The sequence below is a fragment of the Cimex lectularius genome, unplaced genomic scaffold (assembly GCF_000648675.2).
Source record: "Cimex lectularius strain Harlan isolate CLEC.00 unplaced genomic scaffold, Clec_2.1 scaffold207, whole genome shotgun sequence".
Taxonomy (NCBI): Eukaryota; Metazoa; Arthropoda; class Insecta; order Hemiptera; family Cimicidae; genus Cimex; species Cimex lectularius.
In genome coordinates, this window is record NW_019392835.1 from 39093 (window position 1) to 54661 (window position 15569).

A 15569-nucleotide genomic window follows, 5' to 3' on the forward strand; every position below is an offset into this window, starting at 1 on the left:
CAAAGCCCCCGTGGTATGCAACCGGCAAATATTCAAAAGTTCGACAAAATTTTCTTTTGCCCTAGTCGAACATGGTCATGTGGTTAAATCAAGCCCTGTCTCCTAATTGCAATAAGCGTAATTATACGGTATATCTTTTGAGTTTCGCCATACTTTCTTCGTTTTAATAATAAATCGAGCAAACTTAAGGTTTTTTGTCGGTTTTATTTTAGTTTTCAATCTTGATAACCGTTGGTAACACTATTATATAATATAAATACATATGTATCAAAATAAGGCATCAGTGTGTAACCATAGTGACTTGACTAGCTAATAATCCTTGCTCCAAATAATTAACGTGCTTAGTCCAAATCGCAATCTTAGTTGGTACGCTACTTGAAAAAAAACAAGATATGGGCTCTAGTCAAAGTAATTATAAGTCTGATATCAGAATGCCTTTGGTTGAGAGGTAAGATCGAGTAAGTTGTAATTCACATTGTTTCTTTGTCATCAAATTCTCGAAAGCTGGATTTTTTTCCAAATTTTTGTTCTATTGAGTCTTTATTTTTTTTCCGGAAGTGGCGAGGACAATGAACTCAACATCTTTTCTTTACTTTTCTTTTATTTTTCCGCTATGCATTTCGGGGCCAACTTCCCTGCTCCCCTCTTCATGGCTTTGGGGAGTTTATAAACATCAAATATCCCAGTGTTTTCCATATGATTTGTACCAAATATGTCGAACATGAAAAATATAAAAAAATAAAACTCGCCAATTACAGAACAAACAACGATTCGATGATAGATGTTTTAGATTGACGCCAAACAATTCAATGTTGCCTGAGGAGGTTGTAGTAAGAGAAGAGCCATCCATGTTGGAGATGAAGAATTCAAAATGAAGATTTTTTGTACGAGGGTTAGCAGCAGCAGCGGTCATAAAAACCCTCAGGGTACCGGTGTTTTTGAAAAAAAGCCCATTTGTAAGTAAGTCGGGTTCGAATGCCGGGCCGCTGGATTCGAACCCAGGACCTTTACCTTACAGTGATGAGCGCCGTGTCAACGCCTAAACTGTAGCGGCCACCGACGCCCCCCCCAAAATGAAGATTGAGGATTCCAAGATGGAGTTTTTAAATGAGCGCCAAAACAATTCAGTGTTGCCAATACATAGGCAGAAACACGGCTAGGGCAACACTACTAAAGTTGGTGTTGCTCTGAAGCAAAATTGGGTGGAGATCGAAGATTCCAGGATGAAAATTGATGTTTCCAAGTTGGAGATTGAAGATTTCAAGATGGTGATAGAAGTTACCAAGGAGGATATTGAGTTAAAATGCTCTAACTCAAGATGAAGTTTTTAAATGAGCGCCAAAACAATTCAGTGTTGCCAATACATAGGCAGAAACATTGCTCACGCCATAAAGCTATCCTTCAAGTGAACTGATAAAGGCAAAATTGGAGTAGAAAGGATTAAAACGTATTTTAATTAATTATACTTTTCAACTTGCCCAACCTTTGATAAAAAGTATAATTAATTAAAATAATTAATATGATCAATTATAACTACTAAATGCATTTATGGATTAATGTTTTAAATAATATTGACCCTGTATGATAAGGGACGGTACGTTTCCTGGGTAGGTTGTAGAAGGTGAAGAGCCATTTATGTTGAAGAAGGTAGTTTCCAAGATGGAGATTGAAGATTGTAAGTAGGAGATTTTAGACTGGCGCCAAATAGGACAGTGTTACCAATACCCAGGTGAAAAATAGTGCAGGGTAAACACTCTGTGCATCCTAAACCCCTCAGTTTTTCTAATTAAACTCTCCCTCTGAACCAACATTGGACCCTAAAGGGTTAATAGGTAATTTAATTACAAAATAAATTATTTAGTCTTTTTTAAGTTAAATTTTTAAAAAGAATGATGTGCTGAACTTTTCCATTACGACTGTGTAATAAGCTGTTTTTATTCTCCGAGTTCTTCTATTTTGGCAGATTGAAATGATAAAACATTTTCAGTAATACTTTACTGAACATTACCATAATTCAATTACTGAAATAATAATTTTTTTACAGACTTTGCTCTCTTACGCTCACGAGATTGGTTGTAACGAGGCCTCTCGGTTCTGATATATCTTCAATAACAGTTTCTGTTAAAATGCAGGTATTTAAAGTTGCCTTTAGACACAAATATTTTTATATTTGAATATGATAATCATTCTCACTTCAAATATATGTTTTTGGTTGTTTGTTTGTTTTTTTTTGTTTTTTTAGGGAACAAAACGTGTATTGCGTTCAAATGAAATCCATCTTCAACCGAACGGTCTTCTTGAAACAGATTTGGAGCTTAACTTCTGCATTCAGGTAAAATTTATCATTGTTTCGTTATTGAATTAGATCAAAACCGAAATTTAAATCTAACGGATTACATCAATTTCCCTGATCTCGTGTTACTGAGGTGTGCGCATGGGTTGGGTTAGGTTAGGCATTATTGTAATTATGGTTAGGGTTAGGGATGGAATGTATTAAGGTTATATTAGGATAGGTAGAGTTATGGTTAAAGTTAGCAGGGTATTTTTAACACTAATTTCAAGTGTTACAAGTATCAATCACTGCTTTACTGACAAATAATCTAAATCATGGTATGGTGTTGATGAAAGAACTAATAAATGAAAGAAAAAGATGAAAAAACTAATTCAATTGTTATCTGCCAAGCTTTTGACCTATTTTTAGATCATCATTGGGGCAAAACCATCTTAAAGATGTCAATAAATCGATATAGTTAAGTATTTAATAAATGGTTTCAAATTTCTTTCTAGATCTTCTCAATCCCAACTTTGCCGAGAACTATAACACTGAATAGACCATACCAAGATTCGGATTATTTGTGAGGCATTAGGATTAAATTGGTTAGGTAGGGTTATTTCTAGTTTAAAACAGGGTTAGGGCTAGTATTAGGGTTATGTTAGGGTTAGATGTTTTATACACCAATAGGCTTAATAGTTTTAAACTTAACTAGAGCATATGCATTTCCTTTTTTCCATTTCTTCCAAGGTTTGGCTAACTTGCCTACACGTCCATTTATTGACAGATTGACAGTTTCTGCAGATTTGCCCCTCGGGTAGGGGTGGGTTTTTCCTTTTTGTTCATCTCAATTGTTACTTGTTTGAAAATAATCAATTGATTTTTCAGTATCCACATTTTTTGAAAAGAGAAGGAAACAAATTACAAATCATGCTCCAGAGACGTAAGAAATATAAGAACAGAACGATTCTAGGTTATAAGACTATAGCAACCGGAATGATCAACATGAGTTTAGTATGTAAATTGTATTTCAGTTTTACCATCTAAGTCTAAAATTATTGGGTCTTTTCAGGTATTGCAGAAGCAAATTGACATCGAATTAGATCTCCTGTCCGAAGACAAAGAATCCAAAGGAAATTTATGTGCGCGTATTCTAGTCCATGGGCTGAATAGCCAGCCAGTCGATTCCGATCTGACATCCAAGCAACCATTAACAGGTACAATCTAGCTTTTATTTTGCCCAATTTTTATTTTAATGAGATTCTTTGCTCAGCGCAAATTGGACGGTTGGAAAACTTCTCTGAAGACGACGAAGACTATACCAGCAATGAAGAAGCCTCAGACTCTGAGCCTATTGTCAATCAACACAGACATAAAAATAACGTACCCCCAACTACTGCAAGGGTGAGACTATTTTCTTTTTTCAGGCAAATTTTGTTTTTAAATAATTAAAATATTTTTTACAGCAACGAAACCTCAAACAAAAGTTTATATCCCTTCTTAAGAAATTCAGGCTCAATGAAGACCTTCACCACTTAGACCATGAGCAAAGTAAACTCGCAGGTATAATATAAAAATTTCTTAACAATAAAACACTAATTAAATATATTTTTAAAAGACCATCTACCGTTTATAAAATTATTCTCTTGCGGTTAAGGACAGACAACACCTGCCTGACACAGGGGCTGTGGTGGTGAAGCATAAGCCTCTAATGATACCAAAAGTGATTATAAAGATAAACTCCTTGGATATTTAAAATTGATAAGCACCCAATCGTATATTTTTAACCTCTCAGTGTGGCTTTTTTCTGTTTTTCTGGCCTGAATGTATTTATTAATATGTTTAGTGTGATAAGATGGTGAGAAACCGGTGTACTATCGGATACTTCTGTGCCTCCTATAGTTTTATTAATTGTACATACAGCTTGAGTCTCTTTTTCTTTAAAAATTTTTTCCTTTGAGGTTACAGTTAAGATTAGATTGTGGATGAATTATTTTATGTTAGGGTTATAGATGAGTTAAATTAGGTAGTATAAGGTTATGGAAGGGTTTGAGCTAGGAATGTATTAGGATAGGAAGAGTAAGACTTAGGAATGGAGTTAGAGTAAGATTAGGTTATGGATAAGTTATGTAAGATTAAGGGATGGAGACGGGTTACATTAAGTAGAATTAGGGTATGGAAGGGTTTGGGCTAGCAGCTCGTTAGATTAGGAAGTATTAGGCTTAGGGACAAGTTGAGATGAGGTTATGGATAGGTTATGTTTTATTTAAGGTTATAGACGGGTTACACTAAGTAGGGTTAGGTCATTCAAGGATTAGGGTTAAGAACGTGTTAGGTTAGGAAGGGTTAGGCTTAGGGACGGGTTAGGATTAAGTTATGGATGTTATATTAGATTTAGGGTTAGAGCTTTGTGCAATCTTCAGTGAAGAACTCTAGACATTCATGTAGGCTGGTATATACTGAATATACCATAGATGTCGATTTGTAAGGATGTATTTATTAGCTAAGTGTGGACGATGTATATAAGGGACAAAGGTGACACTCTAAAAACAATCACTTTAAAAGATGAAGGTGTAACCTTTTCCATAGAAACTAAGTACCTAGGTATAATTCTTGAGCAAATGCACATGTGAAGAATTCATAAAGGCAGTATATTACATAAGGTGCAAAGTAAATATAAGTAAGCAATCCCCAGAGATTATGCAGCACAACTTGGGTATTGGTTACACACCACAACGGATAAACCTATTGTCACATGGAGTATTAGCTCTAGGGATGATTAGGGTGCCAATAGACTTCTGATATACAAAAAAATAAAACCTGATCTTACGAGAATCCATCATTAAATTCTGATAAAGAGTAAAATTCAACTTTGAAAGACCCTTCCAAGTGATCATAACAGTGATCTAAGGAACTACACCCAAGCAAAACCCCTTGGACTTGTTTCAACTATATTCCTAGCAGAGGTCCATGCAATAATCTGTACAGAAGAGTTGATAAACAAGAAACTGAAGGTGCATGTATGTTTTTAGCTTTAAACTAGCCTGGGGCGTAAAATTGCATCATGGCTTTAGTAGAACAAGGTTACCTTGTGGTAGGTAGATATAGACCAACTACTGATAGGCACCATAAGTAGATACACCAAGGAATGTGTTAAAGACTGGGAAAAATATCTTGAGAGAGAAAACCTCAAACACTGGAAAGCACCAGGTAGGCAGGTGCCTAAGAGTTTCATAAAACTTTCTTTTTCCTGCGCAGGCACTGCAACACAAAGTCCTATTCAAGGTGTACAGAGCCTCAATAGAAATGTAGTACTCTAGGCTGCAGATCTAGGACAAAATTTATAAAACTTAAATACTTTTTTTAAACGCTATCATGTTATATTGCAGGAGGGGATATGGACCCGGCAGACATAGAAGATCTAATCGATGAACTGGAGCTTAGTGATTCAGGACCAGAGTTGGATACTGTAAGCATCATCTCGACTCCGAAGCCATCCCTAAGGCCGTTCTTTTCATCCAGCAAATCACTTTTGAACATAAATGAACCGACACTGAACGTCCCAGGTGGGTTATAATTGTGTATTATATATAANGTGGGTTTTTATTTTTTTACAATTGTTCCGTGTTTTTACAGAAAAAGGCTTTGAAAGGCTTAGTGACGAAAGCTCAAAGAGGGCGGATTCGGATTCACATCCAGATAGCGATCCTCCTCTTAGCACAAGTTCACCCCCAAAATTTGAATCGTTTCGAAAGGTATAAAACAAAAATCTGTTTTCTGGCAAAATTTTGGAGAAAATTCAGAAACAAAAGATCAACTTACAAGGCCAAAATATTAGACTGCTGTGTTGGAGGAAAATGAGATTCTCACATATTTTGGAATCCACAATGATCCAAATTGCCTGAAATTCTACAATACTATTTATATAAATAAATAATTCAAAACATAAACGTGCTTAATTAATTAATTTTTTTATTATGTATTCTAATGTATGTTACTGTGTGTTAAAAATTCAGGACATGGCTGAAAAAGAGAAGAAAAGTCGATTTTTATACAGAGACAAGAGCACGTCTTTAAAGAAGAAACCTTCTGTCTCATCGGGTAGCCAAAATATACATCCCGTTGGAGGATTCGAAAACCCTGATATGCCAACAAGCTCTGATTTACCTGAGGTACAATTGAATAGATTCTTATTGAAATGCACTCCTTGTCAGAAAAATTCGCAAGTCCAGTAACTATCTGGCTAGTCTTTCTTATTTACGTGTCATTCGTTCGAATATGATGATGAAGTCTAATTGAGGGTTGATTACTGCTGATCTGAGGGGTGCTCGCTATACTGCCATGGACACTCTAGCACTGCAAACACGTTCACGCTTATAAATACACTGCCACACAGATTAAAACATTAACTGCAATAAAATAGTCTATATATACAAAACAGGTGAGAGGTTAATTGTTTCGATTTGGTTTCGTCAAGTCCGATCCTCCGTTTTTTTGAACTTTCAAACAGGACAGATAGTCCTGGAGGTTTCCGCTGGGTCTGGGGGGTTTAAAGTAAGTCCCAAATAGCAGACAGTGGTTGCTGAGAGAAGAATAAGAGGGAATATGGCATAAAGTGAATGTTATTTGCTGGGATTTGGTTTCATTGAGTAATAATTACTAAACCTGACCCTACCTACAGTAGCCATTCCTAACCTAACCCTACTTAAAGTAACCCATTCTAACCCTACCTCAAATAATAATTACTAACCTAAACCTACCTAAAATAACCATTCCTAACCTGTAACTACCTAAATTAACAATCCTAACCTAGCCCTACTCAAAATAACCAATTCTAACCCTACCTTAAGTAATAATTACTAATCAAAATTTACTTAAAGGAACCATTCCTAACCTAATTCTTCCTAAGTAACCATTACTAACCTGACCCTACTTACGGCACCCATTACTCACCTAGCCCTACTCAAAGTAACCAATCTTAAACCTATTTTTTTCCTGAAGAGAACTATAAAACCTTACTTCAATTTCTGGCACCACCGGTGTTCACATTTCTGTTATGCAGGTACTCCTTGCAAATTTCGCCTGCACTTCAGATTCATTCGTGCAATCCTTTTCTCACCAGAGTCATCCGTCATGGCAGGTGGCCACACTCGACAACCGGAGTGGACAGTGACAACCTCAAGACCACATGAAGGCTTCCCTTAACACACCGTACTTCTCTGCCTTGAGGTCTACCACAGTGTCCAATGTGCCCGCAGTCTCACACTCCAACACAAGGTCTAGGATAATTATCCCATCCTCGTCCAATCCTAAACCTACCTCAAGTAATAATTATTTAGTACTTAAAGTAACCATTCCTAACCTGGCCCTGATCAAAGTAACCTATCCTCCTAACCCTACATCAAATAATAATTACTAACCTATCCTACCTAAAGTTACCGCTAACATCATAAATTCCTAAATTCATTACATCCGAAATGCCTAATGTTATCATTAATAATGTACATAAAGCTACATCCTAACCTGACAGTACTTAAAGTAACCATACTTCACCTAGCCTCAAAGTAACCAATCCTAACCCTACCTCAAGTAATAATTAATAACCTGATCCTACCTAAAGTAACTATTCCTATCTTGGCCCACCTCAAAGTAACCAATTATACCCTACTTCAAGTAATAATTAATAACCTAAACCTACCTAAATTAACCAATCCTAACCTGGCTGTACTTAAAGTAACCATTCCTAACCTAACCCTACTTAAATTTACTATTCTATACCCTATTCATCCTCGAACCTGGCCCTACTAAAAGAAACAAATCTTGCGATATTTTTTGGTAGAGAGTATATTTCAGATAAACATTTTTAACTAGTATATTTAACATTTTCAACATAAATTCATTGTAGCAGAAACAAATTATGTTGGAGCAAATATCCCAGCTGTTGCCCAACGATGAGTGGCTCCCAGAGCATGTGTTCATCGTCAACACGTACGACCATCTGGGAAAACTCGTCGCTTCTAACTTATTGGACCAGAACTACAAAGTAATATCAACTACTGCTCCAGGGGAAGTTAGAATATTCATTGCATTTTTGATTAACAAAATTCAAGCGTTGTAAGTTGTTTTAAAAGATTTCAATTCTTGTCGTGTGATAAAGAAGTTTCTGAGTACATACCAGAAATGTTTTCCAGTTGTAACAACAATTCAAAACCGCCTGCTGTACTTAAACTAATTTTGGTCGGAGCTGACAGTTTCTTGAATTGCATTCTACGCAACTACGTTGAGCTGCTTTCCACCAAGCCACCGGATTGGCAAGGATACATGAGATTTTTGATTGTACCATTAGGTAAGACAATGATTTACTTGAAAGTTGATAATAATGAGAAATAATAAAAAATTTAATTAGGTATAAGTACAGTGAGCAGATATCTCGGCACTTTAGATGCTGTTTACAACAAGTCATTTGTATCAGAAACATGGCAGGACGCTATAGAAAAGGAGGATACGGACGAAGTTGTCAGTCGAATACAAAGGTACATGCAACAGTCAAACGCAACTGTCCATTTGCCAATAGCAGAAGCTATGCTGACATGCCGAGAAAGATCCTCTGCTGATGACTCGTCCCAGATATTTATTCCATTTGTCAGTGTATGTATTCAATTCTTATTTTTGCTTTACAACATAATACCCTGTTCATTTCATTGTAGGATGTTCGGTTGGGTTCAGACGAATTCATGAGTGGAGCATCCCTTGAGATTGACGATATGGGTTTGTGTTTGGCACCATCTGGATCACCTCCAACAGGAGTGCACTCAGATAGGAAAGTCTCACCGCCAAGTTCACCCAACATGAACATTTTAATGACATCGCACAAGTATATATAAATCTATTTTTCATATCAAAAAGAAAAAGTTAATATAAATTATTCCTAGGGACAGCACTGAAACACTGGAGCTTCAAGTCGACTATTGGCTATCTCCGAATCGTCAATGCGAAAGCAGGCCTGATAGTGGAACAAAGGGAAAGCCTGAAAATACAAAGTCTACAATAAAGTCAGCTTTCCGCTCACTTCACGTTCTAAGATTGGGCAATATAGGGGAGCTTCCGTCTTCACACTTCACTATCAACTATTCGACAAAAGAAAAAAATAGAAAAAGTAAATTTTACATGATTGATTGATTTTTGAACTTTTTTGTGTATTTAGTACTGTAAGTAATGTTGGTGTAGTTTAACAACAGCACATGCATGCAATGAAAAACATTTAATCATAGATATGTAACCTAATCTAAACTAACCTGTTCTTAACCCTACTTGACCTAACCTAACACTTCTCAAACCATACCCTAATGATTCCTAGCCATATCTAACCTGTTCCTAACTCTAACCAACCTAACAGTTATTGACCTTACCTAATCTGCCTCTAACCCTACCTAACCATTATTATCCTAACCTAATTCCAGATTCTTCAGCCAATGGGTAAGAATAAGTCAGTTCAGAGGAGAGAATTTCAGGAAAAAAGTATGCGAAAAAAGTATACAAAAAAAGTCTATTTTAAGTTCACTTTAAATCAGAACTACTAAACGTAGGACATGTTATGATTAAAATATTAGGACTGTTGACTGAGCACTCACACTCCAGGCATATGTTTACTACTTAACAAAACCTTTCTGTAACCGTAAATCTCACATAACCTATCCATAACCTCATTTTAACCCTAACTTGTCCTTAAGCATAACCCTTCCTAACCAAATGTGTTTCTAATCCACACTCTTGCATAACCTAACCTACTTTCATAACTCTTCTATGACCTTAAATCTAACATAACCAATATTTATAATCTAACTTTACTTAATGTGATCCACCTCTAACTGTAAATCGTACATAACCTACTCTTCCTTAATAAATTTTTTGGAGACAATTTTTTAACCCTGTCTGTTATAATGAATTGTATTAACATTATACTGTTACATAGAATAGTACATCATCAAATGTTCTGTTTTAGTCATGAGACTTGGAAAACGCAAAGAAAAAGATAGGGAGGAACAAAAGAACGGATTCATCGATGGTGTATTAAGATTGATATGTTCACCAAAGGCACACAATTTGCCTTTAAAACGTAATATTTTACATTAATAATATTCAATTTTATTGGATTAATAAAAAAACTTGAACGTTTCAGTTTCAATCGATGGCGCTGAATGGAACGGTGTTAAATTTTTCCAACTAACGTCCCAATGGCAAACACACATCAGGCTCTTTCCAGTTCTCTTGTTCACATGCGTCGATGGGTTTCCTTTATAGTGCAAGTATGTCTAGTACTCAAGTATTAAACCATACATCGAAAGAAATTTGTTTTTGATTTTTTCCAGAGTATCAAGATTTGCCTTTTTCAAGGACAGTATGATCTCAAAATATTACAAAAAGAAGAAATCCTAAATTAAAACATTTGCTAGGTTTCATAATATTTTAAGGTTTTTTTAAAAATAATTGTTTGTTTTTCTGTGATTTTTTTTCTTATCCATTAAAACGATTTAATAGTTTTAGTAATATGAGTATTTGTGCCATTATAATGGATCGTATTGAGTTTTAAAACAAACAATCTGGCATTTTTTTCATATAGTTTTTTTTCTTTTTTTTAATATTTGTGACTATGACAATTTGGATTTAACAATATTACTGGAAATGAGCATTAAATTTTGTCCAGTAGAATTAAACAATTTTTTAGTGTAAAATGTGCAATAAATTCATTTTTTTAAAGAAACAAGTTCACTTGAAAGCAGGGCTTAGTTTAGAAAAAGGTACCAAATTGAGTAAGAATGATGTGAGAAAATACCAGAACTGTATACAATTGAAATTAAATCTAAAAAAAAAATAAAAAAAAATAGCACTCTTGCAATTGAACAGTTCTTGCTTCACTTTGGTTGTGAAAATGAAATAGTGTCGGATTGTGCATAGATGTTTTATAAATTTTCTCCTCGAGCAAAGATGACTGAAGAAGTCTCTGCTATTTGATATTTTTCTAACTATAAAAATATTTATTCAATTAGTTTCATGGATCTTTCAAATTTTAATTGAAGACATGGGCAATTTGTATATCGAAGGTTCACCAAAAAAAGAGAAAGTTTGGACTACAGGGTGGGACCACCATAATAAGTCTGAAACAGTGCGATGTTTATCCACCTAGTTAAATTATATTTAAAAAAAATAAAAGTTTGGATTAAATTATTTTTTATACACTACTAAGGATAGTGAATTCTACAAGGTTTGAAGTTTAATTTAAAAAAAAAATGAGGCCAAATATATGTAAACATAATAACAAATTGTACTATCAGAACAAGTATATATAGCTTTTTCCATCAAATTACCCATTTTTATCTTCAAATTAACTCTTTCTTTAAAGCATATGAAGTATAAGTGTATAAAGTAAAATTAGTGTATATTTGCACACAAAAAAAACTGAGCTCTTTGAAGGCCATAATTATGACAATTAATTAGTTCCAATTAAAATGTATACATAAATAAATATAAAAAATTACTTTTACTTTTAATTTGAGATTTTTTTTAAATATGGTCAAAAACAAATTATTTTACATTGTTAAAAATCTCAAACTAATAGAAAAATATTTTGTCTTACTTGATTTTATATTAGTTTTAATTTTAATTAAATTTCATTTGGTATTTTATATAAGAACCCATTTCATTTTTTTAAATCACAAATTGCAAGAAGATTCCATCATTTTATATTTAATTTTACTTATGTTTTAACTTTAATTGAAATAATTTTCATATGGTAAACCTTGGTTCATTTGAAATTTAAAAGGGTTAATTAGAAAAAAATGATAAGTTTAAATTAAAAAGAGATTCATTTGAAAGTAAAAAGAGCCTCATTTGAAATTAAAAAGGGTCAATTTGAAATAAAAGAAGGGTCTATTTGAAATTAAAAAAGGCCAATTTGAAATTAAAAAGGTTTCATTTGAAATTCAAAAAGAAGTTAATTTAAAATTAAAAGGGGTTCTTTTGGAATTAAAAAAAAATATAATTTGAAGTTGTGTTAATTTAAGATTAAAAAGCCTTAATTTGGTGGAAAAAAACTATATTATTAAAGATTGACATTGAAAGTCATTATTGTTCGCTTAATCTTTCTTGAGAAAAAAAAATTAAATTTAATATTGCAAGCTGTATTTTCCAAATTTTAAAGCACACCCCCCCTTAAAAGAAAAAAACGGAAGTTTTGGATAAAATTTGCATGTCAGCAAACAGCAAATTTTTTTAGACTGTGATTATTAGTCTCCACCGGATTGTCTTCAGGTGCAAATTATTTAGCTCAAAACATGAAATTCTGGTTGGTAGGGAATTTTTTTTGTATTATTTTTTTCAGTCAAAAATAAGTCTGGTCATAAAATAAGTCTATTGTATTTTCTTTTGGTGTTCTACGGTTCTTGAGTAAAGTTTTTCTCTGGATATATTAAAATCTGAAAGGGTAATGTCAAGGGAGCAAGTGCCAGCCTATTTCTGATAAGGGTTTCATAATAGTAATAGGCCTCTACCATCTATCGGTGTGAGGTTCCCTTCATATAAATATTTTTCCTTCCTTCAATATGCTCCACTGGTTGTACTCCAAGTCATTGTGGAATTATTGACCATATTTCTTATAGTCTTCACCTCCATCCTATATCCAATCTTCACTCAGGTGCGCTCCTAAATATCTAAAGCTACCCACTCTTTCCCCTCTAATCCTAAGAACTCTCATAGCCCGGCTGCCTATCCTCAGTATTTTCTTTTTTCAATTACTTTGATGAAGGATGGCCAAAGCTCTTTGCTTCTTTAAAATGAAAACTTCTACTTCTGAACCGAGCAACTAAGGATGATGCTCCTAAAGCGTTAACATACACATCACAAATTTTTCTACAAGTCTGACAGTTTTCACTTTGTGGCAGTAAAAAAAATTAAATAACAATTACAGTAGTATTCCTCCATTTTTGATTAATAAAACACCTTGTAAAAATATGAATATAAACAATAAATAAATAAATATTGCTTCCGAACACAAAAGATAAAATCAGATTACTGAAAAAGCACTACGGATTATTTTACAAGCCTATAATTTACCATAGAACAGTGTTCTTTATTTTATTTTTTTATTGTATTATGTATATATATTTTATTTATTTAAATAAATGTTGTCTATTATAAATACCAAATAAATTAATCGTTTATTGAGAAATAATTTTTTTTGTAAATAATTTTTTCTGTCAAATTAATCCTTTTTTACTTCAAATTAACCCTTTCTAATTGTGAATTAACCCTTCTTAATTTCCAATTACACTTTTCCATTTCAAATAACTTAATATCTTTGAATTAAAAACTATATTTTTTGTTTAAATTTCAAATGAAGGTTTTTAATTTCACATTAACACAAAAGCATACGAAATATAAGCAAATGTACTTTTTTTAACTAGGGTATTTCAACTACATAGTTAAATAAACCCTCTGGGTGCAAGTGTTTTTGAAAAAAAAAAAGCCCATTTGTAAGTATATTGAGTTCGAATGCAAGGCCACTGGATTCGAACTCGGGACCTTTGCATTATGGTGATGAGCACCATGTCAACACCTAAACTGTTGTGACCACCAACAACTCTTAAATATATTATAATTGAGCTCTTAGAAATCCATATGGAAAAAAATAAAATAACGCATGAAAATTAATTACAGTTAAAAATTGAAAATAATATAAAATTAAATATAAAAATAAAGGATTCTTCTTTTAATATGAAAATTATTTTTAAAAAATGGTTCTTTATCTACCACATGCACATATTTTACCACTGCAAATTAATTAATCAAAATTAATTAGAATTATACAACATTAAATATAAAAACAAAATCTATTAATTCAAGATTTTTCTGGTATATAACGTAGTCTAATTATTTTATATTTAAAAAAACTCAAAATATTAAAAGAAAGTGTTTTATAGTTAATTTGCAAGGGGCTCAAATATTTTAAATTTTAAAAAGTTAAATTAAAATTAAAATAAAAATCCTTTATTTTATATTTAATTTACATTTTTTAAAGGAATTTTACTTTATATCTCATGCTTCATACAGTCACTACCAAGTTTTTTTAATGCCTTAAGGAAACGGTTCATTTGAACTTAAAAACCTTAATTTGAAGTTGAAAAGGATTATTTTAATATAAAAATGGTTAAGATGAAATTAAAAAGGGTTAGTTTGTAGTTAATTAACATTAAAAAGAGTTAATTTGAAATTAAAAAGTGTTATTTTAAAATTAAAAAGGTTAATTTAGAGTTAAAAATGGTTAATATGACGAGGGAATAACTGTAAGCAAAAACATATTTAGGCACTCAAGAATAAGATTACCACTGCTATATAAAACCAAAGATTGATGCTGCTTATTTCAATCGATTTTATTTTTATTTTATTATATTATAAATGATATATTTTGGTTAATGTACTTCTGTTAAATCCGGACTCTCAAAATCTAAGCATGACATACCTTGAACAATTGATGTTTTTGTTTTTATTTGTAAATGAACAAGTGAACAAGTAAAAATGGGAAAATTGTTTGTCAGATAATGTATATCATCCATACAATAATACATAAACATTAATAAGTAATAAGTGTTATAATATTTAACATAATATATTAATTAAAAATTAAAAACCCTGATTTCAAAGTAAATTGGTCAATTTGCTAAACGGTGTTGTAAAATTCGATTTAAAAGAAAATGTGTTAGTTAGTTTGTACTGGAATTGTCTTTGAATTAGTTACGAATTAATGTTTAGTGTATACCAACTTTGTACGATTGTCATATGGGTCAATTCATAACGACGCTTAAGTATACCAAATAATATGTAAAACTCTGACAATTCTTTAGACGAGGAAAGCAAAAAAAAAAATTAAATAGTCAAGAGGCATAAATAATTACTGGCCTAACGTAATTAGTTTAATAATTATAAAACTTTTAAAAAAATGTATAATGTCAATGTTAAACTGTAATCACCTTTGCTTTCCTTTTTCCCCCAAGCTCACTGTACTCGATGTTGTCATAATGTTGAATGCCAATTAAATGTTAAAACCCTTTTAGTCCCTGAAACTTAAGTGTTTTTATGCTATATTGAAAATAGCACATATAGGCAGTTTGTATTTAAAAAAATAATTTTCTAAACAGTATGCTTTTGGAGTTGTTTTTGAAATTGAATTGGTACTTCTGTGATTTGAGATATAATAGGCTAATTTTTATCAAGAGAAATGCGTATTAAGCTATATTTGAATAAA

At 32.6% G+C, this 15569-nt stretch overlaps 1 protein-coding gene across 2 annotated transcripts; it reads left to right on the forward strand.

Moving 5' to 3' along the window:
- The first annotated feature begins 316 nt into the window (after positions 1-316).
- Positions 317-11145, forward strand: LOC106667196 (phosphofurin acidic cluster sorting protein 1). Of its 2 annotated transcripts, none has more exons than XM_024228587.1 (18): positions 317-448; positions 2045-2132; positions 2243-2332; positions 3161-3286; positions 3345-3489; positions 3546-3676; positions 3739-3835; positions 5662-5838; positions 5909-6027; positions 6289-6444; positions 8181-8386; positions 8464-8618; positions 8679-8920; positions 8980-9146; positions 9205-9428; positions 10275-10388; positions 10452-10578; positions 10642-11145. In XM_024228587.1, the coding sequence occupies exons 1-17, from the start codon at positions 393-395 to the stop codon at positions 10571-10573; spliced, it is 2415 nt and encodes an 804-aa protein (XP_024084355.1). In that variant the 5' UTR covers positions 317-392; the 3' UTR covers positions 10574-10578; positions 10642-11145. The 2 variants fall into 2 exon arrangements, with proteins under 2 accessions (XP_024084355.1, XP_014250470.1); XM_014394984.2 differs by having other exon boundaries at positions 318-448; positions 8178-8386.
- The last annotated feature ends 4424 nt before the right edge of the window (positions 11146-15569 follow it).